This window comes from Boleophthalmus pectinirostris, unplaced genomic scaffold, assembly GCF_026225935.1.
Source record: "Boleophthalmus pectinirostris isolate CB_2022bp ecotype Guang Dong unplaced genomic scaffold, ASM2622593v1 HiC_scaffold_10, whole genome shotgun sequence".
NCBI lineage: Eukaryota > Metazoa > Chordata > Actinopteri > Gobiiformes > Gobiidae > Boleophthalmus > Boleophthalmus pectinirostris.
In genome coordinates this window covers 26,572,959-26,596,742 of record NW_026570971.1, presented here as the reverse complement: position 1 = coordinate 26,596,742, position 23,784 = coordinate 26,572,959, and the positions used below count along the sequence as shown (strand labels likewise).

The 23,784-nt window shown below is 36.2% G+C and overlaps 1 protein-coding gene across 3 annotated transcripts; it reads left to right on the top strand.

The window, feature by feature from the left end:
- Positions 1-264: 264 nt before the first annotated feature.
- On the top strand, positions 265-23,024 carry LOC110154963 (serine/threonine-protein kinase PAK 2-like). 3 transcript variants are annotated; one of them, XM_055157851.1, is made up of 15 exons: positions 265-548; positions 11,272-11,462; positions 12,283-12,389; positions 14,306-14,453; positions 15,167-15,183; positions 15,453-15,560; positions 15,992-16,112; positions 16,191-16,254; positions 16,706-16,754; positions 16,839-16,951; positions 17,624-17,741; positions 17,818-17,917; positions 18,374-18,570; positions 19,777-19,914; positions 20,742-23,024. In XM_055157851.1, exons 2-15 carry the CDS (start codon positions 11,288-11,290, stop codon positions 20,826-20,828), a joined length of 1,542 nt encoding a protein of 513 aa, XP_055013826.1. In that variant the 5' UTR covers positions 265-548; positions 11,272-11,287; the 3' UTR covers positions 20,829-23,024. The 3 variants fall into 3 exon arrangements, with proteins under 3 accessions (XP_055013826.1, XP_055013832.1, XP_020774668.2); XM_055157857.1 differs by lacking the exon at positions 265-548 and adding an exon at positions 6,494-6,616; XM_020919009.2 differs by lacking the exon at positions 265-548 and adding an exon at positions 9,519-9,660.
- The last annotated feature ends 760 nt before the right edge of the window (positions 23,025-23,784 follow it).

The following is a 23,784-nucleotide window of genomic DNA, read 5'->3' as shown; positions in this document are numbered from 1 at the left end:
CCAAGAGATCCCTTGAAAGTGCTCACATACCCTCATTTATAGACTCTCATTTGTAAACAGTGATTAGAAGACCATGAACACTAACTAAAAACTTGATTGAAATGGATAAATGTGGAAATCCTAGTATCTTAGTTCCTCGGTGCCTTGTTTTTACTCTGGAAATCCGTGAGTCCTTTTCCCCGTGAGAAATAGTTTTACTTTCACACTTTGTTTTTACCTGCAGCACTGACCACAGCAGCTTTACATTTTACCGCGGGTTGAGTAGAGCGCTACGGAAGCCTGCGTGCTCTTGATTTTCTCTTTTGACTTTACGACGTTCCGCTTCCTTTCCTTTTAGCCAAATTCCTCCCAGAGCCAAAGTAGTCTGACTGGGACACGGGACGAGCGGACCAAGCGCTGTAGCATCAACCACAGGAGTATAATAACTTTTTAGGATAGTTTTTTCTGCTAAATATCTACTTGATTTGAACCACGAGTGAGGAAAAAATCTTGCAAGTCTGTGGAGCAGGGCTGGAGTGGTGCTTGCTTTTCTTTGCTGCTTTTGACCGGTGAGTTTTCCTTACAAATATTTCTCTAATGTTGTGATTGCAGAGCTTGACAACTGTCTTAATGTGTATGGATTTCAATGTTGGCTTGTAATATCAGATCTACTGTTCAATGTCTGGTTCTAACTATACTGCATTGTTGTGTCTAACTGTCTGCTTTGTTTTGCCTATAAATAGCCCATGACCATCTCTGTAATGTAAAATCAATAAGCAACAGTGGAGGAAAATGGGGTCATTATAAATAGCGTAATTTCCCCTTAAAAACATAAGTCAGGCTTTTCAGTATGCTCAGTTTACAGTGTATACCAGTGGCCATTGTCAAACCAGTAGTAATATTATATACAATAGTTTCCATATACTGTATTTTATCTAGAGTACTTAATAAACCTAAAAGCCCACTCTAAAAAAAATGTAACTTCTATGGTGAATACGCCTAGTTGTTTGATTCTATATTGACCCATATAACATAATAATTAACTTCCTAGTCATTTATTTTTCCCATTGACTCTTGGATTTGCTTGTCATGTCTATAGGCTGGACAGAAATACCAAAAATTAGATCCAAGTTACAGCCTACATCCTTTGTGGCTTGCCCCTTTTCAATTTTAGCCCATGTAATTACAGTTTACAACTACAAAGCGCTGTCATGATGAAGTCACCTTAAGTAGTCTAAACATAAAACAGATGTGACTAGAAAGAAGTTACTTGAAAAGGAACAAAAGCTATTAGGTTTTAAGCTACTTGTTGGGCTCTGTTGAGATTTAATGGGCCATTTAATACATTTTGGGCTCAGTTGTGGTTTGAAAGAGGTTTATAATGTCTCCTTCTTAGCTATCAAAGTCAATGGGTCCCTTTTTGAACTTGGATTCTAGTTATTTTTGTTATTTTAAGCACAGCAATTAATACAGGCAGTGGTGGGAAGTAATACATGTTCCAAGAATATGTACTCAGAACACAAATTTTGAGTAATTGTTTCTGGTACAGTTACTTTTGCATTTGGTGATATTCAGAATATAGTTACTTTTCTAAAGTCAAATGAATGAACGGTACTTAATCACACAGTTTAGGTTTCAAACTGCTCAGAATTAGAGAGAAAAATATAAAACACTGCTCTTGTTATGTCAGCAAGTGTGATTTCCCTTCTCTAATCAGTCATAGAAAATGCATAACAAACAGTGAAATAAATATAAAATATAAATGTTGCTTTTTTACACTATAATTTAAATGCAACTCTATGTAAAAATATTTTAAGTATTCAGAATATAGTACTCCAATCGGCCCATGTATTAGAAAATGTCATCAAATACATTTTCAATGCAGGTATTATGTATTATTACTGTAACTAAATACATTTTCAAAGTATTCTTCCCATCACTGAATACAGATTATACTACCATACACTCTGTGAATACTTATAGCAAACACTGACTTCACTGCCAAATAAGTAGAAAGAGGAATGCAGGTCTATTAAGAAATAAATGAATAAGTAAACTAATTGCAACTTGAGTGGTTGCCTCCGTCAATTACAAAGAGATAGAGATTTTGTCATTTCAACAGTTAACTTTGGTCTGCCACCTTCTTGTTTCCATAGAAATGTTATTGTTTTTTCTAGAATGTTCCACAGTATATCTATCACAAGGAAGACAAGCAGGTTATAGCACTACATTACATTACAATTCAGATCTGTGGAGAGTCGTTCCTATTTACAGAAATAATTATAGTGTTTTTGAGCCATAGAAACACCCGTAATGAATAAATGTTAGATGGATATGTTTAATGTCATAATATGGAACATTCCAAGCAAAGCAATAACATCTCCATAGAGACAAGTAGGTAGCAGACCCTCCACTAGAAATGTTGCGCAATGCACCTTTCATGGAGAGATCTACAGCCAATCCTCTCTCAGTAAAAGCATGTACTGGTAGTTTGGAGAAGAATTCAGACATTGATTGTAAGTCAAAACTAATGATAAAATAAAATGAAATCCAAAATTGTGATTGGTCAATAGGAGGAAAAAAGTGAGTAACTGTGTTGTTATATCACCCAGCCCTATTCAGAGATGAGATGAACTTTATTGATTCACAACGGAAATTACTTGGCCACAGTAATTTACACATTACATTGTTATAACAAAGAGCCAACAAAAATGTTAGGAAAATTCAAAATAAATTGCAAAAACAGCAAGAGGCAACAATATAGATTTGTGTCAAGTGGGTAAAAAATATATAGGGCTAGTAAATATAACATATCAAGGGGGTATATTGAACCAGGTACTGTCAAAATAATACATTCTGGAATATGATATACTGCTACAGAGAAATATTGCAATAAACTACTTCCCACTGACACAAAGCAAGATAAGCCCAGTTAAAGAATCTTTAAATAGACTGTATCATTAAAAGGCCTGAACTGCAACAAATAAATAACAGAATAAATTAATAACTAGCAATAGAAGTTCTTTATTCAACCATGTACAGATCAAATCTTACGTTTTTACCTAAAATAGTAAAAATCTCCCCACTATTGAAAAGAAATGAAATACACAACAAATACTGAACCTAAAAATATTTAGTTGCCCCTTTCATATATTGAGTTTAGTAATTATCATGAACCGGGGAGTTAATTTCTTCTACATGTAGCTGATTTGTATATATGAGACAGCAGTGGGGTTGCCAGGTTGGTGAAATTGTTGACTCAGAGGTGAGGCAGCTGCAGAATAACAGGATAAGGTGTTGAGGAGAGTGGGCGGGAACAGGGCAGTCTGTTTACTCTGTCCTCTCTGCCAAACGTGTAATCACGGCCCTCACTGTGGCTCTTTGTATACACTCACTCACATGGGTTTGTTTCATATGAACCCCAGGCTGTTACAGTTACACCTCAGTAACTTTGACACACACATACACATGCGACCTCTTTGTATTCTGTTGTGGTTTCTGTTCAGCATTACTATTTACACAAGCATCATATATTACTACTATCAATACTTTGACTTTAAATATCTGCCGATACCCGATATCAACCTTACCAGTAAAGGGATGGGACTTTCCTTAAAACAGTTACTTATTACATAAGAGAGTCAGGTATGTTGTGTAACTGTTATTTATCATTCAAATGACAACAGAAGAGCATGTAAAAAAAAAGTTCAAATGTGAAATATTAAAAAATATATAATATATATATATATATATATATATATATATATATATATATATATATATATATATATATATATATATATATATATATATATATTATATATATATATATATATATATATATATATATAGTGTGTACATTGCTTCAGTGGTTTTGAAAGGTACAGTAAATTTAAAAATTGTTAAATGAGCTCTTTTCTGAATGTTTTATTTGATTATGTCAAAGTTATTTTGAAAAACTATTACATCCTCTCACTTACTTCCATACTACTGACTACTACACTAGCTCTGTTTCTCTGAATGAATGGGGCGGGGATGGGGACTTTGACAGAGCAAGTTAAGTGCACCTACATCATCACTACTTCAGGAAGTCCTCTGTAGAATTTCCTTTTATAGATGCTGAACACAAAAGCCTTGTTGTGCGCTTCCTGTAAACAGTGGCGGCTCTCTTTTCTATGCTCTGATTGGTCGAAACCGCGCTGTGACCCATTGGGGCTCGGGGAGTTCCAGGATGAGGAAGTGGGTTTCCCTTGACGACAAACTACCACTGGGACAAGAGGCAACTTCACTGCACCAGACTGAAAAATGCAGAATAGAAACATTGTGCGGGCAGATATTCATGAGAAAGACTGGGATGTGTAATATAGTGTATAGTATTCATATTAGTCTGTGTGTAGTCTGTGAAAACATTATATTAGATCATGCATTTTATAATAATTTCTATATGACTGGGCAATATGGCAAAATATGTCAGTCCCTTACATCAGTCAATCACAATTATCTATTTTATTTTATTTTACTTCTTATTGAAGACTACTGACTTTAAAGGTGCATCATGTAACTTTTCTGGTGGAGGGTCCGTCAAATGCTTTTCTCCATGAAGATGTTATTGCTTTGTTTGGAATGTTTCACAGTATGGCATTAAAACTTTCTATCTTCATGGAGACCAAACCAGACCAATTTACAGGTCAGGTCTGTGGAGACTCCACTCATGGTTAGAATGCCTGTAAAGTAGAGCAGTTAAATGTCATACTGTGGAACATTCAAGGCAATGGCATATCCATAGAAACAAGCAAGAGATGCACCCCTCAACCAAAAAGTCACGAGATGCACCTTCAGATAAAAAAAGCCTGATTTATGTTTTAATAATAAAATTTAGTTCAAAATTCACATTTTAAACGTGTCCAGGGTATTGACAAAAAGACTATGATATGAACTGACAAACTAATACAAGAATCACATTCAGAACAGAAATCGGAACATGTTAAGATTTGGATTTTTTTGTTTTGTTTTGTTTTTTGATAAAATTACAACCTTTGCGATTTGTAACTGCATCCAATTGTGATTTCAATTTGAGTGCGATTAATCTTACATCCCTAAACCATGAAGATGACTTTACAGACTTTGAAGACACATCCCATCTTTTAAACAACGGATGCTTTCTACTCCAATTCCATTTAACTATTAAGAATTCCAGAGCATTCTTCCAAAATCTGAACTCTACTCTGAGCAACAAGAGTTAGACCTGATTTGTTCATGATTCCAAAGTGGGCTATGGTAAATCTTGAGTGCGCTGAACCACTAGCCATGCATTCTGTTGTTTTGTGCTACACTTTACTGTATAAATGATGATAGTGTGATTGTTGGTGGTGACAGCTGGCATGTTTTCCCCATAGACTGTATAAAGAAGTGGACTAAGGGAGTGTGACATCCATAGCATTCGGCTCTGGTCTAATGAAGCTGGCGATACTAGCAGTCTGGAGTCCCAAATGTATTAAATGACAAAACAATGAAATGAAAATACCAGGATCATGCAGAGCGGGTTAATACGAACATTTTAAGACCTAAAATGTCAAGGCTCACTCCAGCACTTACAGAGAGAAGGGCCACAGTATTTCAATGTAAGTCAATGGGAGCCAGGGCCAGAAGGAGCCGGAAGTGCCCGCATGCGAACTTCCTATTTGGAACACAGCAGCTACCTCGCTAGCTATTTTCTTTTATATCAGTCTATGGTTTGCCCAAGAGCAACTGCAATTAAACAGATCACCATTAACAGTGTGATTTTAGCTCATTTTATACTGTGCCCTTATAAATGTGCACTATAACGTATTCAGTTTACACATCATTTAGTACCATTATTTATTAATACCACTTAAAGCAATTTAAAACACTCTAGCACCAAATTGTAGTGGTGTCAGCACTGGAATTGCCAATCTCTTCTAAACTAATGGTAAAAGGTAGCCGTCGTGGAGTCAGTTTTATGTAATATTAATGTATTAGACAAATCTAATGGCAGTGAATGTAAAATTTCACTCTTTTTTAGTCCTGGTGTGAATAATATTGAATAACTGTGATGTCTCTGTCCCCAATTATCTTAACATTAAAACTTTATATTGTTATTTGCTCACCTGTTGCCTTAGATTCCATGTCTCACTTAAGTGTAGCTCAGAGCCATAAAACTGTATTTACAATGACACTCCTTTTGTGTGAAGGGGGTGGGGCTTTCAAGAGTGTGCGAACATTTGCCCACACCCAAATCTCCAGTGGCCCCTCCAGCTACCAAATTCCTGCAAAGACTCTACTTGTCTAAGCCTGACCCCTCTGCATGCAGCCACTACTAGAGCATCCGCACACTTTGTAAACTGAACATTTAAAGGGACAGTCTAATTTGAACCTGCCGGGACATGTACAGTTGCTCCATCACAGGATAGTTTGTGGAATGAGGCAGCCTGCTAAGACCTGCCCCAAAAGAGGGTGAAGAGGAAAGGAGAGAGGGAGAGCGAGGGAGAGAGAAAGGGGGTGAAATCAAATCTTAGCAGGTAAACGAAAACCAAAGACTCAGGACTTAAAACCAGCACTTCTAAGTTGTATGTAGTCGGTTGGGTCTTCTGCGTAGGACAGAAGAAGCAAGATTAGGGTGAGTATTCTGACTAAACTAAAGATTTGATTTAGTTTTTTTTTATAATGAAGTTGTAAAAACACTATTTCATGTTGCAGTGTTAAGTTGTTGTTTCAGTGCATGGGGTCATCTCTGCTTCACATGTACCATTGTCGAAACTGAAAATGTGTTTTTTTCTATGTTAATAACAGGACAAGTTGCGGTGAATGTATTTGCAAATTATAGGGTTATGATTTAGCAGTGGCCTGGAAATCTGCTGACGTGTCTACAGTTTGTGTGGCCTCAGGCTCTGGACAAATCAAAGCCTGCAAAAGGTCTTTATGCACCTAAAGGCTAACACTGTGAAGATATGTTGGAATAGTGATAATAATTACATTTATATTGCATGTTGCAAACTTGACTTACACGATGTGAAAGTATGCAGGATTAGAGCCATGCAAACTAATCAAAAGTAGGTCTGCCACGATAACAAATCATGGAATGTGATGATATATAGAATCTGAAAATGTCACAATAAATGATAATATTGAAATTATTTCACTTTCACAATAAACGTAAAGGTGCAGTGTGCAACTTTTCTGGTAGCGGTCCACCATAAACTTGCTTCCATGGAGATATTATTGCTTTGTCTGAAAGTTTTCACAGTATGGCATTAAACCCATCAATGTTGCATTTATTCAATTACAGGTGTTTCACTGCTCAAAAATACTATGGAAAACTTTCCTGACATATCCATAGAACCAAGCAGGTGATGGACCCTCAACCAGAAAAGTTACACAGTGCACTTTTAAACCGACACTGTGAGGTGAAGATACACTTAGACTGCTATGTGGAGAGATTGGTGCTTTTGTCTGTGAGCTGCAGGTCCTCTGTTATTGTGTGTGTGTGTGTGTGTGTGTGTGTGTGTGTGTGTGTGTGTGTGTGTGTGTGTGTGTGTGTGTGCGTGTGCGTGTGCGTGTGCGTGTGTGTGTGTGTGTTTTTCTGAGGCTGATGTAGTGTCTCTAAATTGACCTGAAAGAATGACACTTGGTTCCATGTCAGTGACTAAGTCCTTGTGAAGGGTGTTCCTGTGTCTGGCCTGTATAGTTAAAATATGAGTGTAATGAATTTTGATGAGAGATGATCATTCTGCTCAATTTTGTTTAATAAGTAAAGGTAGACTATGAAACTTTTCTTGTTTAGATTATTATAGAATTACAGTATGACTTATCACCATGAGTGTGGAGACCAGTAGGTGATGTCACTAGGCCAAATTACAGCTCATATCTGTGGAGAGGCGAGGCCTGCATTTGAGGCTGTGAACCCCCATCATTCATAAAATATACAACATCCTGTTGTCCTCCACCATGATATGACAGTAATATTCAGAAGGTCAAACAATTATTACAAAAATTAAGTGAAAATTATACAAGACCCCAAGGATTATTAAAATAGCGACCATTAATTCAAGTTTAATTTCAGTCTAGTCTTGCCCCCCAGATAAATGTACTTTCTGTGTCTACCCATAAAATATAAAATTTGTAGTTTACAGATTAATGTTTAACATAAACCACAATCCTCTCTATGTATTTGTCTTGGCTTGTCTTGCCTAGAACAGAGTAAGAAGAGTAGAGTAAAGTAGAGTAGAGTTAGTGGTGATCCTACACTGATTTACACCCCGGAGGTGACCCCCGCCCGGCGCGTCTGTCAAATTCTTTTCTTCATGGAGATGTTATTGCTTTGTCTATAATATGTCACAGTATGGCATTAAACTTTTCTATCTTCATGGAGACCAAGCCAGACCAAGTTACAGATCTGTGGAGAAGCAACTCCACTCACAATGAGAATACCTGTTTTTCTAGGTATTTCTGAGCTGTAAAACCACCTGTAATTGAATAAATGAAGGTGTTTAATGTCATACTGTGGAACATTACAGGCAGATCCAGGACATATCCATAGAAACAAGCAGGTGACGGACCCTCAACCAAAAAGTTACACAGTGCACCTTTAAGTAACAAAACTGAGTACTTCATCCACCACTGTACATGACCCCATTCAGATCTCACACACTCATCAACAAGAGCAAATGTGATAGAAACTTGTTGAGCAGCATTGTCAGTAAAAGCTACTTCCTCCTTCCTGTGTGATGTCACTAAAAACAGGCTTTGATCAGAACTGCTGTTTCTGCATCTCAGACCTGTGTTTGTGGTTTTGGTTTGGGGTCAGACCCGCTTTGGCTGTCTGTCTGACTGTCTGTGTGTCTACAATCTCAGTTTTCACCATATTAGGAACTACAGAGAGCCATTAATTTACTGTAGATGCCTGTAGTCAGTTCTGCAAAGTAATAGTAGGTGATTCATTCAAATGTGTGCATGTTTTTATTGCAATATCATTGAATTAATAACTTGGTAGTGGTTATCTGCTTATATTTTAATTGATCAGCTGCAACCTTCTTGATTCAAAATCTGAGGTATGCCTTTCTAGAGAAATACGAATTATAATTTAGTCAAATAAGTAGACTTTATACCCATTCTATCTATCTCTCTTTTATCAAATTAAAATATGGACTAAAGCATGAACAGTAATATCTGTACTTTTGATATTGCTTGTATTTATTTATTTATTTATTTGAGCATCAGTTAAAGGTGCATTGTGTAACTTCTAAGCTGAAGGGTCTGTTGCTTGCTTGTCTCCATGGGAATGTTAAAAATGTGAATTCTTGCCAAGTACAGGCCTGCTTTTCCATAGATCTGACCAATAACCTGTGTCCATTATGACTACTAGATTTATTTCCACATTTATTTGCACACAGTTGCAGAGTGCACCTTTTAATAAAGCACACAATGACTCATTCGGTTCACAAAAATGATTATAGTATTTGCATTTATGGTTAAACAAGCCTGTGATACTAGTTTCCAAACCACTCTCTCTCCTGCAGCACTTCTCTCTGTCTCTCTTTCCTTCCTCATTCATTCACGAACTATGAGCGAGACTCGACTAGTTACTTTCACCATTCAACTTCTGCTCACAAACGCTGCTCCTATGGTTTTTACTCCGGCTCATCTACAAACCGGGGCATCTGGGTTAGTATATATGCTGTTTTATTTTATTATTTTGTTATTTTGTCATCAGTGAATGTAGTCAGCACTAGTTTTCAGTGAGGGGTTGCACAATTTGAAATAAAGCAGAAGTTGGCTGCTGTCTGTTTGTTACTGCATTTTGGACAGTGACTTAACTCAACATAATGCTGATTTATTGATTCAAAATGTTATTGACTGCATTATTAGTTTGCTTATTTCACTTTCACTTTCAAACCACATCTGTTACAGTGTGTTATACTGTGGCAATACACATACCATTTGGGAGTCTTGTAGTTCTTGCTTATGATTGGCTGAAAGACAAAGAGAGGAAATTACTTGAAGAGGTGATGATTTGTTTTTGATTTACTATTTTAAAAGTCCTATAGTACTTAGAATTGACTCTTGTCAGCTTTTATCCGTGTTATAATGCTGTTGTTACTTCACCAAAAACAAAGCTGGAGTTGTGTTTAGTTTTATTCGTACATGTTTGAGTAACTCTATTATTAATCTATTTATATCTCCGAAGCTCAAAATGCTCAGTTTCACTTTGTGATGTCATGAAGCAGTATAGTTTTCAGGTTAACAGCTACCGTTTACCTTTTGTTCAGTCGAGATCCAGAGCTGAAATTATCCAAATGACACACACATAACATCAAAAGGTGGAACAGAACTCAGCCTAAATATGCAGGATTTGTGTTTTAAACATCAATCATTACTTGCCTAACATAAACATTCTAACTTCTATCTTAACTTTAAATCATGTTCTAATTATAAAGGATTATAAAGGAGACCTGATTTCGGTCTCCATAATTAAGGCAGGTTTTCATGATGTGGGTGTCTGTGTATATAGTTTTTAGTGTTAACAATGTGATAATTACCTGCCCACACATTCAGATCTTGCCTAAGGACACATACAAGTTTATGAAGTGCCTCGAGACTCACAAAATGAAATTATAAAAAAATATTTAATACCCGAGCAGAGCAGTGTCAGGTACACTTTTGAACTCTGGAGTCATTGGAGGAACTGCTTATATGGATTATACACCATTATTACCGTTTTGCTTCTCTTCTGTCTGTTTTTAAATGTTCTATATGGACCCATTGGAGTCTGAAATAAAGCTTGACTGATTGACTGACACAAGCATACCAAAGACTGTATAAAGACGTGGACTAAGGGAGTATGGCATCACCCATAGCGTTTAGCTCCAGTCAAATGAAGCTCACAGAGGCTTGCAGTTATAGGCGTGAATTTGGAGCCAAGTTACATATTAGGCATAGAAATTTATTTACGGGCAAAACAGTGAAATAAAAACACCAGAGTGGGTTAAGACGAACATTTTAAGACCAGTATGATGAGGCTCGACACAGCAGTTACAGAGAAAGGGGTGGCAATTTTTCAATGTAAAGTTAACTGGAGTCAGAGTTGATGGAGCTGAAAATGCCCCCCTGTCCATTTATAGATGTAATCTATGAATATCAGTCTGTATTATGAGAAGAAGGCAGTGAATCAACCTTTGAGTCAGCGGGCGCATGCAAACCTACTTACTTTCAAACAGACATGTATTTTGCATTTGTATTTATCATAATTTTCTTTCTTTCTTTGTGTCTGTGCAGGGTGTGCTGTGTGTAGATGTGTGACAGTGGAGTGTGTGAGGACAAGCCCCCCGCCCCCCCTGTCAGGATGAGCAGCCAAGGAGGAGCCAAGGACCCTCAGTCAGCCAATCACAACTCACGCCCTCTGCCTTCTGTGCCTGAGGAGAGAAAGTCCAGGAACAAAATCATCTCTATGTTTGCATCTGAAAAAGGTGGGAGGAATACAGTGACTTATTTACATGACCTGCCAGAAATGATTGTTGATATTTCAGAGATCGGCAGTGTTTCTCAGTCCTCTGCGTTCATTTTCCTTTTTTACTTTCAATCATTGCTATTTCGAAACTGGGGACACAGGATATGGTTCTACACTCACTCGTCTATAAATTTGCTGTTTAAAGGTCCTGTATTACTCAAAAGTGACAAAACTTTAAGCAATATTATAATGCTGTTACCTCCTCAAAAACATGTCTGAAGTTGTGTTTTGTTTCATTCACACACCTGTTATTATTAGTCTGTCTACATCTCCAAAGATCAAAATGCTCTGTTCCACCTTGTGATGTCAAGAAGCAGCAATTTCCAAGTTAATAGCTACCTTTTAGTTTTTTCTTTTTCAGTAGAGACGGGCAATTCCAAGGCTAAAATTATCTTTTTTTTATTGTGAAAGTGTATGGAGTTTAAAAACACAGTATAGCACTTTCTGTATTACCACATGACATCACAAGGTGGAACAGAGTGCTTTCTGTTTGAGAAAAGAACTCAGCATATGCAGGATTTGTGTGTTAAACAAAACATTTTGATGAAGAAACAGCATTATAGCACAGATCAGAAAACTGTGTAATATGGGCCCTTTAAAATCCCCAAGATGATCATTGATTATTAAAAATGACTGGATCCCAATCTTGATGCAGATTTGACTAACTGCACCTCCTCCATTGATCTTATCAGAGAAGTGAAGGACATTACAGTAGTTTTGATCAGACCAGTGTTCATAATAGCCTTTTAATGATAAATTTGTTTGTGTTTTTGTCAAAGGAGCCAGAAAGAAGGACCGTGACAAGGACAGACCTGAGATCTCCTCTCCGTCAGATTTTGAACACACCATCCATGTGGGCTTCGACTCTGTGACTGGGGAATTCACGGTAAATAAGGCTGCTTTACTACTAAATCATATAATGAGTCATTTATATGTTATTTTTTGTTTGTTTTGTTTTGTTCCATAATTATAAACTTTTTTAAAAATTTACTTCCATCATTGTTTTTATAGAGACCAGACTCATTATCTTATTTGTCTGTATTATGCAATAGCCTAAACACTGACAATTTTTTTTCTTTGCTTTGCTGTTGCCTTAAACAATTTAATACATGCATGACATTTCAAGTTTTAAGTTATATAACTCAATCTTTAAATGGCTGTAATCGTCACATGGAAACAGAGGGAGGACCCAAAATGCAGGACTGCTTCAAAATATTTAATGACAAATCAAAAAAATCCAAAACTCAAGACTAAATTGCCATGACAAGCGACACGGAGAAACTCGGACAGAGACAATGGACCAACAAAGGGCAGAGGAGAACACAGGGTATAAATGTACACACATGAATGAGACACAGGTGAGACACATTAGGGCGGGGCAAACAATCAACAACAACAAACAATCAGGAAGTAAAACTCAGAACTACAAGCAGACAAAACAAATGTCAAAATAAAACACAAATTACAACCATTACAAAATATGAACCATGACAGACTACTTCTATAGCTGCAGCTGCCCTGGGACAAACTGACAGAAATGTGAGAGCCATTCTTTGCTTTTTGCTTGTCCATTCACCAATAGTCAACTATATACCACATTCACATAAACAAGAAAGTGTCTTGCCCAAGGACAAGAAAACTGATAGGGAGGTAAATCCAGGTCAAGATAAAATCTCAAATATCGCAAAGTTAAAAGTTTTGACTTTTGTAATAATATAATATCTGAAACAGTCTCATAGTATGTCTACACTTTTTGATTTTAAATACCAAGAAATCATCCAGGACCAAAAGCAGCCTTGCTTTCCCTTCAGTGGTGGCCATTGGCTGCATTATTCATGGCTTTTGTGGCTGATTCTGCTTAAGCAATATTTCTACAGAATTTTTCATTGTGGTGTGTGGCCATTTCTCTGTATGTACACAAACGTATTCACAGTGTATTGGTCTTACATAGCATTTCATTGGAAGTTCACAAAGTTAGTTCTTCAGTCAATTAACATAATTATTACAGGTGCATTGTGTATCTTTTCTGGTGGAGGGTCCGTCACTTGCTTGTTTCTATGAATATGTCACTACTCTGCCTGAAATGTTCCATAGTATAACATTAAACAGCTCTACATTATATTTATTCAATTACAGGTGGTTTTATAGCTCAGAAATACCTAGAAGAACAGGCATTCAGACTGTAAGTGGAGGACTCTCCACAGATTTGACCTGTAACTTCTTTGACTTTGACTTCTGTAACTTTTCTCTAACATTTTCTTCATATAGAAAATGAAGAATCAACATATTCTTCCCATCACTGTCATCTTATTCAAGCCGCTTTTGTAGCCGCAACTGCCCTGGGACAGTATCATAGTAATGTGGCTTCCATTCTATGTCTGTGGCCTCTTTAGCTACTACTAATCAGTCAATGAAACACCCTAATCAAACATGCAACAAAGAGAACAGTACATATTGTTAGTATGGTGAGGTCAAACCAGGCAAAGGCTGAAAAATATGTAATATATCACAAGTTTAGCATTTTAACAAAGATAAGATAAAAGATAATTTTAAGTGTGAAAGTTAAGTAAACATTGCTTGGATGATTGAAAGTGATAGCAAGTCTACACTCACTGTTCGATAGTATCTCTGGATAATCACCAAGTATTCATCAGAGACCAAACCAAGCTGCTTTCACTTAAACTGTGGTCACTGGCTGCATTATTCATGGCTTTTGTGGCTCATTCAGCTTTAGTGATCTTTAGGCTGCATTTTTCACTATGGGTGCCTTTCCTTTCTGAGTCATTGTCTGTGTTTGCGTAGGGAATGCCAGAGCAGTGGGCCCGGCTCCTTCAGACTTCCAACATCAGCAAATCGGAGCAAAAGCAAAATCCTCAGGCCGTCCTCGATATTCTCAAGTTCTACGACTCGACTAGTGGAAAGCAGAAGTACCTCAGTTTCTCCGCCTCTGGTCAGTTCAAATAAATACACCCTCAAGAATGCTGTGTCATCAAAATGTTCGAAATTCCGTAATGGAGGCAACTGGAGGTGAAATGAAATAGATCTCAATGTATTTTCAACGACTGACTGAAATTGGATATAAGCAAATGGTTTTAAGGGCCACTTCTGGATATTTATTGATTTGTATTATCCACAAAAATGTGAAAAACAGAACTAGTTCATTTTAAACTGTTATTTCTCACTTATCTAATGTTTTCCAAATCCGAGCATCCTGATTATCTCCATCTTACAACAGGTAGCATGTGAACCTGCACTTCCTGATTCTTAAACAATAAAATGTTTGATTTGTGGTGAAGGATGTATTAAACCTTTAAATACAATGACAAGCTATGACAGAGTCAACTTTTCAGTTAAAAAACAAATATAGATTGTATAAAATACAATTGTAAATGTCTTTAAACTGGGCTCTGATATAATTTACATGTATCTGACTGATTTTCCAAACATCTCTTGATCTTTCATACTTTGGATATTCAGAGACTAATACCACCCCTTCATTGAAATCACATTACAGTATATTTCTCTTTACTTTTGCCTTATTCAGAATGTTTTTGGGTTTTTTTACAAACATTTAATGGGTCTATACATCAGTATCAAATCATGCTGAAAAAAATCTACCCCCATACTTTGGTTCTGACACAACGATTTGCTTTTCTTTTTCAGATAAGGACACGCAGTCGGTAAGCACAGTCAAATCTATTCAATCCCAGACTGAATTTTGCCCTAAATGCTTATACAGTATGTTTATTCCCTTAACATAAAAAGAAATATGTAGGTACACCATAATGCATATGTTCAAAATATCAACAATGTACTCCGGAAATGTCTGGAAACCACTTCAATTTATTCATGACAGCATAAGCTATTGATGTTTTTCATTATGTGTTTTTGTATACACAAACTTGCTTAAGGTGAACTTAATGAATGAATAAATGCCACTGTATTCCAGCCTGGGAAACAGGGCAGCGGTAAAACAGGAGGTAAAGATGGAGACGACGACGATGATGACGATACTCCTCCTCCAGTCGTGGCTCCGAGACCAGAACACACAAAATCTGTGAGTCTCTGACAGATCTCAACTAACACCTTTTATGTCTATGACAGATTTTTGTTTTATTTTTCATTTTCATTTAACATTTATTTAACCAGGAAAGTCCCACTGAGATTCAAAGGGCTGGCATTTTCTTTTATAATTGAAATATTAAACTGCATGTATATTATACTGTATTAAATTATGTATTAAAAGGCAAATATGAAACATGTCTAATACTGTTAACAGCAGGCCCTTGTTTTTAAGTATAGAGCTTTAGATTAATAAAAAACATAGTCTTTTAATATTTCAGCTATTATTTTCCTCCAGTATTCCTCCATTAAGCATATCACAAAATTCATATTGTGTATTTGAAATACTAACATGCAGTTATTTTATTCAAAGTACTTGTTCATTCAGTCTGTCATGTTAATTCCTTTGTGACTTATATTTCATAGATGTACACCAGGTCAGTAATAGACCCTATACCTGCTCCAGAGGATTCAGCATCAAAAGCTACGGACAGAAAGAAAAATAAAGGAGGGAAGATGACAGACGAGGAGATCATGGAGAAACTACGTATGTGAAAAATTTATGTAACGATGTTTGAGAACTTATACATTTAAAAGAAAATAGAAACTCACTGTATTTTTGTAGGCACAATTGTCAGTATTGGAGATCCTAAGAAGAAATATACTAGATATGAAAAGATCGGACAGGGGTAAGTCACATTATGTTTCATTTGATGAGAAAAACTAAATTAAAAGTATTATTTAAGGGTGTACTATGTAAATTTTTTGGTGGAGGGTCCGTCACCTGCTTGTCTCCATGGAGATGTTATTACTTAGAATGTCATTAAACTTGTCTGTCTCTATGGAGACAAGGAGATGAATACTCCAAGTTACAGGTAAGATCTGTGGAGAATACAGGATTTGCAAGGTATTTTTTGAGGTATAAGAACTGATGCAAGACAGATAAGTTAAATGCCATCATGTGTCAACCCAGAAAAGTTACATGGTGCACCTTTAGTTCATCCAGTAGCTATTGTACCATTTTTTCTAACACCTCAAACTGTAGATAACAGATGTTTTGGTAGATTACATCTTGTGTCCATTTCTAATGGGAATAAAGAGCCCAAAATGACATATATGAATTGCGTTATGTTCTTTCAGGGCATCTGGCACAGTTTACACAGCTATAGATGTTGCCACTGGACAAGAAGTAAGTCTAAGCAAGTTTTGGGAAGGAAGTTTTGTACTATGAAAATAACCAAATTGGTATTAAACTTCTATTTTTTTTAAACAGGTGGCCATTAAACAAATCAATTTACAGAAGCAACCAAAGAAAGAGTTAATTATCAATGAGATTTTGGTGATGAAGGAGATGAAGAATCCTAATATTGTCAACTTCTTAGACAGGTAACACAATAGAAAATATCGCTCTCATGTTGTATGTTGGGATAATCATGGCTGACAAAAATAAACTGATTTATGACATATTAGCATGAAAATTAGATAATCAAGTAAACAAATAGATAGATTTCAAATAATGATTAAAGGTCTTATGAAAAATGGGCTCTTGTGAGCTTTTAGTCATGTTATGATGTTGTTACGTTGTCAAAAAAGATACCTGTAGTTGTATTTTGTTTCATTCACACATGTTTAAGTAACCATTCATTATTAGTCTGCCTACATCTCCAAAGCTTGAAATGCTCTGTTTTACCTTGTGATGTCATACCATACTGGCAATACTGGCAATTCCAGGGCTGAAATTATCCAAATGATTCTAGTGAAGGTGTATGGAGTTTAGGAATACTCTGGAACATTTCTTGTATTACCACATTTCAAGGTGGAACAGAGTGTTGTCAGTTTGAGAGAAGAACTCTAAAGCCTAAATATGCAGGGTTTGTTAAACATGTGTGAATAAGACAAAACAAAACTCGTAATGAGGAAATAACATTATAACATAGATCAGAAAATAGTGTAATATGGGTGTATAGTGTATTTCCCCAATATAGACAAATTACTTCCTTTTTTTACTCTCACAATTACAAGACAAAATGTAGATCATTAAAAACTGTGCATGTTTAGTTTCCTTGTAGGAGATGAGCTGTTTGTGGTGATGGAGTATTTGGCTGGAGGGTCACTCACTGATGTTGTAACTGAAACGTGTATGGATGAGGCTCAGATAGCAGCAGTTTGTCGAGAGGTAAGTTCATAGTTTTGTTTTTAATTTGTTTGGTTAAAAGTTTCAAACGTTTTGAATCTTTGCTGGTTTTCTGTAGGTTCTCCAAGCTCTCGAATTTCTTCATGCAAATCAAGTAATCCACAGAGACATCAAGAGTGACAATGTGCTGCTAGGAATGGACGGATCTGTCAAACTAAGTAAGATAACATGTATTATACAAAATCACTGTTATTATAAAGTATTTTATTCAAACATGTTTCAGTGTTACAGTTTTGGGACATTATTTAGTGTTACCTCATAGTACTAAACTGGGGTCAAACCAGAATCAAACCAGGACAAATATGAACACAAATTTAAACTATCTATAATTATATATTGTATATAATTTTATCACTAATATTTATTCCTGTAATTTAATTTAGGGAGTGTTCATACTCAGTGTTCATGCACATCAAAATTGGGACTAAATAATTAAGCCTAGTCTAGACCACGACCCAACTTGGACTAGAATAGGACCAAACTAAGTCTAGAAACTAGGCACAAACCAGTACGAATGTGCCCCTAATATCCTCTGAAAATACTAAAATTTAATAATAAATTACTACTATAACTAAATTACTAATACTAAATAAATACTTTTTTTTTCTCTGCAGCTGATTTTGGCTTCTGCGCTCAGATCACTCCAGAGCAGAGCAAACGTAGCACCATGGTGGGCACCCCCTATTGGATGGCCCCTGAAGTGGTTACCAGAAAAGCCTATGGACCCAAAGTGGACATCTGGTCTCTGGGGATCATGGCCATAGAGATGGTGGAAGGAGAGCCCCCATATCTCAATGAAAACCCCCTCAGAGTAAGTGAAGGTTTTAAATAGAGTTTATTAGAGTGTGGTCCTTTGCTGACATCTGGTGGTGATGTTGAAAACGGCAACCCCACCATCCTTAAATCCTCAGTGATTTTTATTTTACTCATTATTACTCACTACTACCTGAATCTTGACTAAATCCAAATGAGTGAAAAAGCTAAGCCCTTAAAGGTGCTCTGCGTAACATTTCTAGTGGAGGCTCTGTCACCTGCTTGTCTGCATGAAAATGTTATGGCTTTGTCTAGAATGTTCCACAGTATAGATTAAACATGTCTATTACAAGGGAGACAAGCAGGCTACAGCAATATGCTACATTACAGTTCAGATCTGTGGAGAGTCGCCCCTATTCAGAGAAGGAATTATTATATTTTTGAGCAATAGAAACAGCCATAATGAATAAATACTGCATGGATATGTTTAATGTCATACCATGGAACATTCCAGGCATAGCAATTACATCTCCTGGGAGACAAATAGGTTGTGGACCCTCCACCAGAAAAGTTGCGCAGCACACCTTTAAGAAGATGCCATGTCTCTGCCTATAGAATACTATATATATATAATAATATGTGTGTTTGTGTGTGTGTGTGTGTGTGTATATATATATATATATATATATATATATATATATATATATATTCAAAATTGTGCAAACCTTTGTCTCAGTTTATGTGTTCAAATTCAGTGGTTAATAAGCTTCCTAATAATTACTGTATTGATTTCAAAATCACTCAGTCAAATGAACACAACACCATTTATCTATTATCAATACATTAAAGGTGCATTGTGTAACTTTTCTGGTGGAGGTCTGTCAAATTATTTTCTTCCTAGAGATGTTATTTATTTATTTATTTATTTATTTGATGTCTGGAATGTTCCACAGTCTGGTATTAGACCTTTCTATCTTCATAGAGACCAAACCAGACCAAGTTATAGGTCAGGTTGTGGAGGGACGACCCCGCTCATAGTCAACCTATTTTTCTTGGTATTTTTGAGCTATAAAAGCACCTCTAATTGAATAAATCTAAGATAAAGCTGTTTAAAGTCATATTTCGGATTATTTCAGACAGAGCAATGACATATCCATAGAAACAAGTAGATGACAGACCCCCAACCAAAAAGTTACATGGTGCACCTTTAAGTAAGTACACACTATATGCGTATACTTACTCTGTCATCTCTCCCTCTTCTTAGGCGTTGTATCTTATTGCCACCAATGGGACCCCTGAGCTCCAGAGTCCAGAGAAGCTGTCCCCTGTGTTCAGATCGTTCCTGTCCCGCTGCCTTGAGATGGACGTGGACAAGAGGGGGTCTGGGAGAGAACTACTGCAGGTACATTTACAACTCCATCCTCAGACCTAAAGCAAAACAAGGAAAATTATAGTGATAACCAGAATGATGACAGGTGTGTGAGAACTACAGGACAGGAACTTTTAACAGAGCCCACACTCATGTATTGAATGTATCACTGAATTGCACAATAGTAAAGAAGCATAGAATAAATGTCTGTGGTAATAATAATTGTTAGAAGTTTTCAGATACTAGAATGTGATGTGAAGTTATACTCTTAAGCATTTATACCTTCTGTTGCTTTTATTGTTATCTTTACATGTGCAGCACTTTGGAAGCTGTTTTGTTTATATTAATGTGCTATGGAAATAGAGCAGATTTGGATTTACTCTCACATTTCCCTATTTATTACATGGTATTTTAATATCTAACAAGAAATATTGTGATGTGATCATTCTATTAGTGACTGGACCCAAAAACCTCCTATATTACAGGTGTACAATCTGCATTTTAACATTTTGTCTCTTTAGCATTCTATAGACCAATAATACTGAATACAGATGTTGCAATTAAAATTGATTTAGTTAAATTTACATTTATGTTAAAAAATAATGATAACTGAACAGTTTCAGCATCGGTGAACCTGACTGATTACATGTAAATTCAATAATGAATCTGGCTCTGGACCCCATCTGGGAGTATGGCATCCTCAGATTCTATAATTTGAGAACCACCAATGAACTTGCTTATATTCCAATTTCTCTTACTTTACAAATATATATTTCTAACCTTATAATTGTGTTTGACCTATATATTGTTACTTTTATTTGGTTAATAATTTGATCATTTCCTCTATATCTTCTCTGCAGCATCCATTCCTGAAGTTGGCCAAGCCTCTGTCCAGCCTCACTCCACTCATCCTGGCTGCTAAAGAAGCCATGAGGAGCAACCGCTAAAAACACAGCCCTAAAAAGGACTCAAACCTTCACTCCAATTTTTAGTTTATTTTTGCATTTTGGACAGTTGTTGCACACATTTCTTCCTCTCAAAAATCTAATCCAGATGATGACTTTTTTATCCTTTTCTTTTTCCATTTTGCCTGGGCCTTTAAAAACATCTCAGAGATTGTTGGTTAACGCACATACAACTTAAAGGGCCCATACTACACTATTTTCTGATCTATGTTATAATATTTTTTTCTCATCAGAAACATACCTGGAGTTGTTTGAGTAACCCTTTATTATTATTAGTTTGTTTATATCTCCAAGTTCAAAATACTCTGTTCCTCTTTCTGATGTCATGAAGTTAACAGCTACCTTTTACCTTTTGTTCAGTATAGAATGGAAATTCCAGGTCTTAAATTATCCAAATGATTCTAGTGAAGGTGTGTGAAGTTTAAAATACAGGGGAGCGCTTCCTCTATTACCACATGACATCAGAAGGTGGAACAGAGCGTTTTCAGTTTGAGAGAAGAACTCAGCCTAAATTTGCCTTGTGTATTAAACATGTGTGAATGAAACAAAACACAACTCCAGGTATGTAAAAGATTAAAATCCGAAACTAGCGTAAAATGGGCCCTTTAAATATTAACTTTTTTTCTTTTTTTTTTTTTTTTTGCAAATCCAGATTTTCTTTTCAATGAATCAATATTCCTCATCAACAATCATCTCTGAAAGGTTTTAAGTTTATTTAAGTTTACAATGGTGCTATCATGGTCTTTTGAAGAAGACTGTTAGTTCTTTATCATGCCAAAAAGAGACATTTGTGGAGTTGCCGAGTGGATCACAGCGTCTTCAAGACTGCACCCTATGTCCATGTGGAGTTAAATAAAACTATCAAAATTCAAACTAATTTATCATCAGAAATTTTGAAGATTTACAAGACCATTGCTCTTCATTTAGACTCATTGAGCTTTCAAATACTGTAAACTATCTGACATACTGACACTTCTTTAAAAATGCACTGTGTAACTTCTGATAGGGGAAGTGTTCACTGAGATAGTATTTCTTAGCCAGCAGCATTTCACAGTATGGCATTAGATCAATCTGTCTAAATACCTTGAAAAATTCTGTGTGGGGTAGCCTCTCCATAGATCTGATCTATAATATGGCCTGGTTGTATCATCTGCTTGTCTCCATGAACACAGAAATTTCTACGAGGCTCTTGGCAAAGCAATAACATCACCATAGAGACAAGTATAGGTGGCAGACCCTCCACCGAAACAGTTACACAGTGCATCTTTAAGTGACCAGTTTACACAATACAGCCAAATTAGTGATATTTTTCTTTTATTATAGCAGCTGAATTTACAAATCATTTTCTAATTAGTGGCGGCCCTATGTGTTACTGTCAGTACTAGACCAATACTGCCACCTTCAGGCTCTTTTATGCATGTACATTTGAAATACTACATTCTTCTTGTCTCCTTGCCAGACTTTCAAAAACTGCATGTGACCAATGAAAATATTGTGTCTTTTTAATTTTATTTTAAAGGTGCTCTGTGTAACTTTTCAGTTGGGGGTCCGTCACCGGCTTGTTTCTATGGGTATGTCATTGCTTTGTATCGAATGTTCCACAGTATGACATTAAATAGATCTACCTTACATGTATTCAATTACAGGTGGTTTTATAGCTCAAAAATACCTAGAAATACAGGCATTCTGACTATGAGCGGGTCTAGTTTGGTCTCCATGAAGATAGAAAGGTTTAACACCATACTGTGAAACATTCTAGACAAAAGGAATAGCATCTCCATGGAGAAAACACAGTGGCGGACTCTACCAGAAAAGTAGAAAAGTTACACAATGCACCTTTAAGGAGATTTTTATTTGTATTTTTTTTGTAATGGAAACAGATTTTATATATATTTACCTTTTTTAATATTTGTAAGTAGCAAAAACAGCTCTCTCTGTCAACATTTTCTGGATCTTCTGTTGAAGTTTTGTGCAATGTATACCAGGAACTGTTTTTGAAATTCCAAGACACATCCAAGTATTTAAGCCACGGTCAGTTCAACAGTTGAAATCTTTGCATTATGTGGACTGTCTCTTTCTTTGGCTGCTACAACAACAACATGCATTCAGTGATTTCTATGAGGAATTTGTACAGTAACTAAAGTGCAATGACACAAATAAAAGTTTTTTATTTCTCTGCAGTGTCTTAAATTTGAATTGTTTCTTCTAAATATTGTAACTTTTGAATGCACCACTAGAGGACAGCAAGTTCATACTGATGTTATGGGCATTTGTACCATGAAGATCTTTGATATTTTCAATTTATGTTGGACTTTTGTATTGAACAATAACCAGGACTAAACCAGGTCTAAACCAGGATTAAACCAGGTCTAAATCAGGATTAAACCAGGTCTAAAGTAGAAATAAACCAAGTCTAAACCAGTTCTAAAAAAGGACTAAACCAGGTTTAAACCCAGATTAAACCAGGTCTAAAGCAAAACTAAACCAGGACTAAAACAGGACTAACCCAGGACTAAACCAGGTATAAACCAAATCTAAACCAGCATTACACCAGGTGTAAAGCGGGTCTAAAGCAGGTCTAAAAGAAAGAATTTAAAGGTGCATTATGTAACTTTTTTGTTGGGGTCCGTCACCTGCTTGTTTTGATGGAGATATCATTGCTTTGCCTGGAGTGTTCCACAGTGTGACATTAAACAGATCTACCTTACATTTACAAAATTACAAGTAGTTTTATAGCTCAAATATACCTAGAAAAACTGACTGCGAAAGGGGTTGCCTCTCCACAGATCTGACCTGTAACTTGGTCTGATTTGGTTAACTAAGACTAAACCAGGCCTAAATTAGGTCTAAATCAGGACTAAACCAGAGCTAAACCAGCTCAAACCAGGTCTAAACCACCAGGTCTAAACCAGAACTAAATCGTAATTAAAGCAGGACT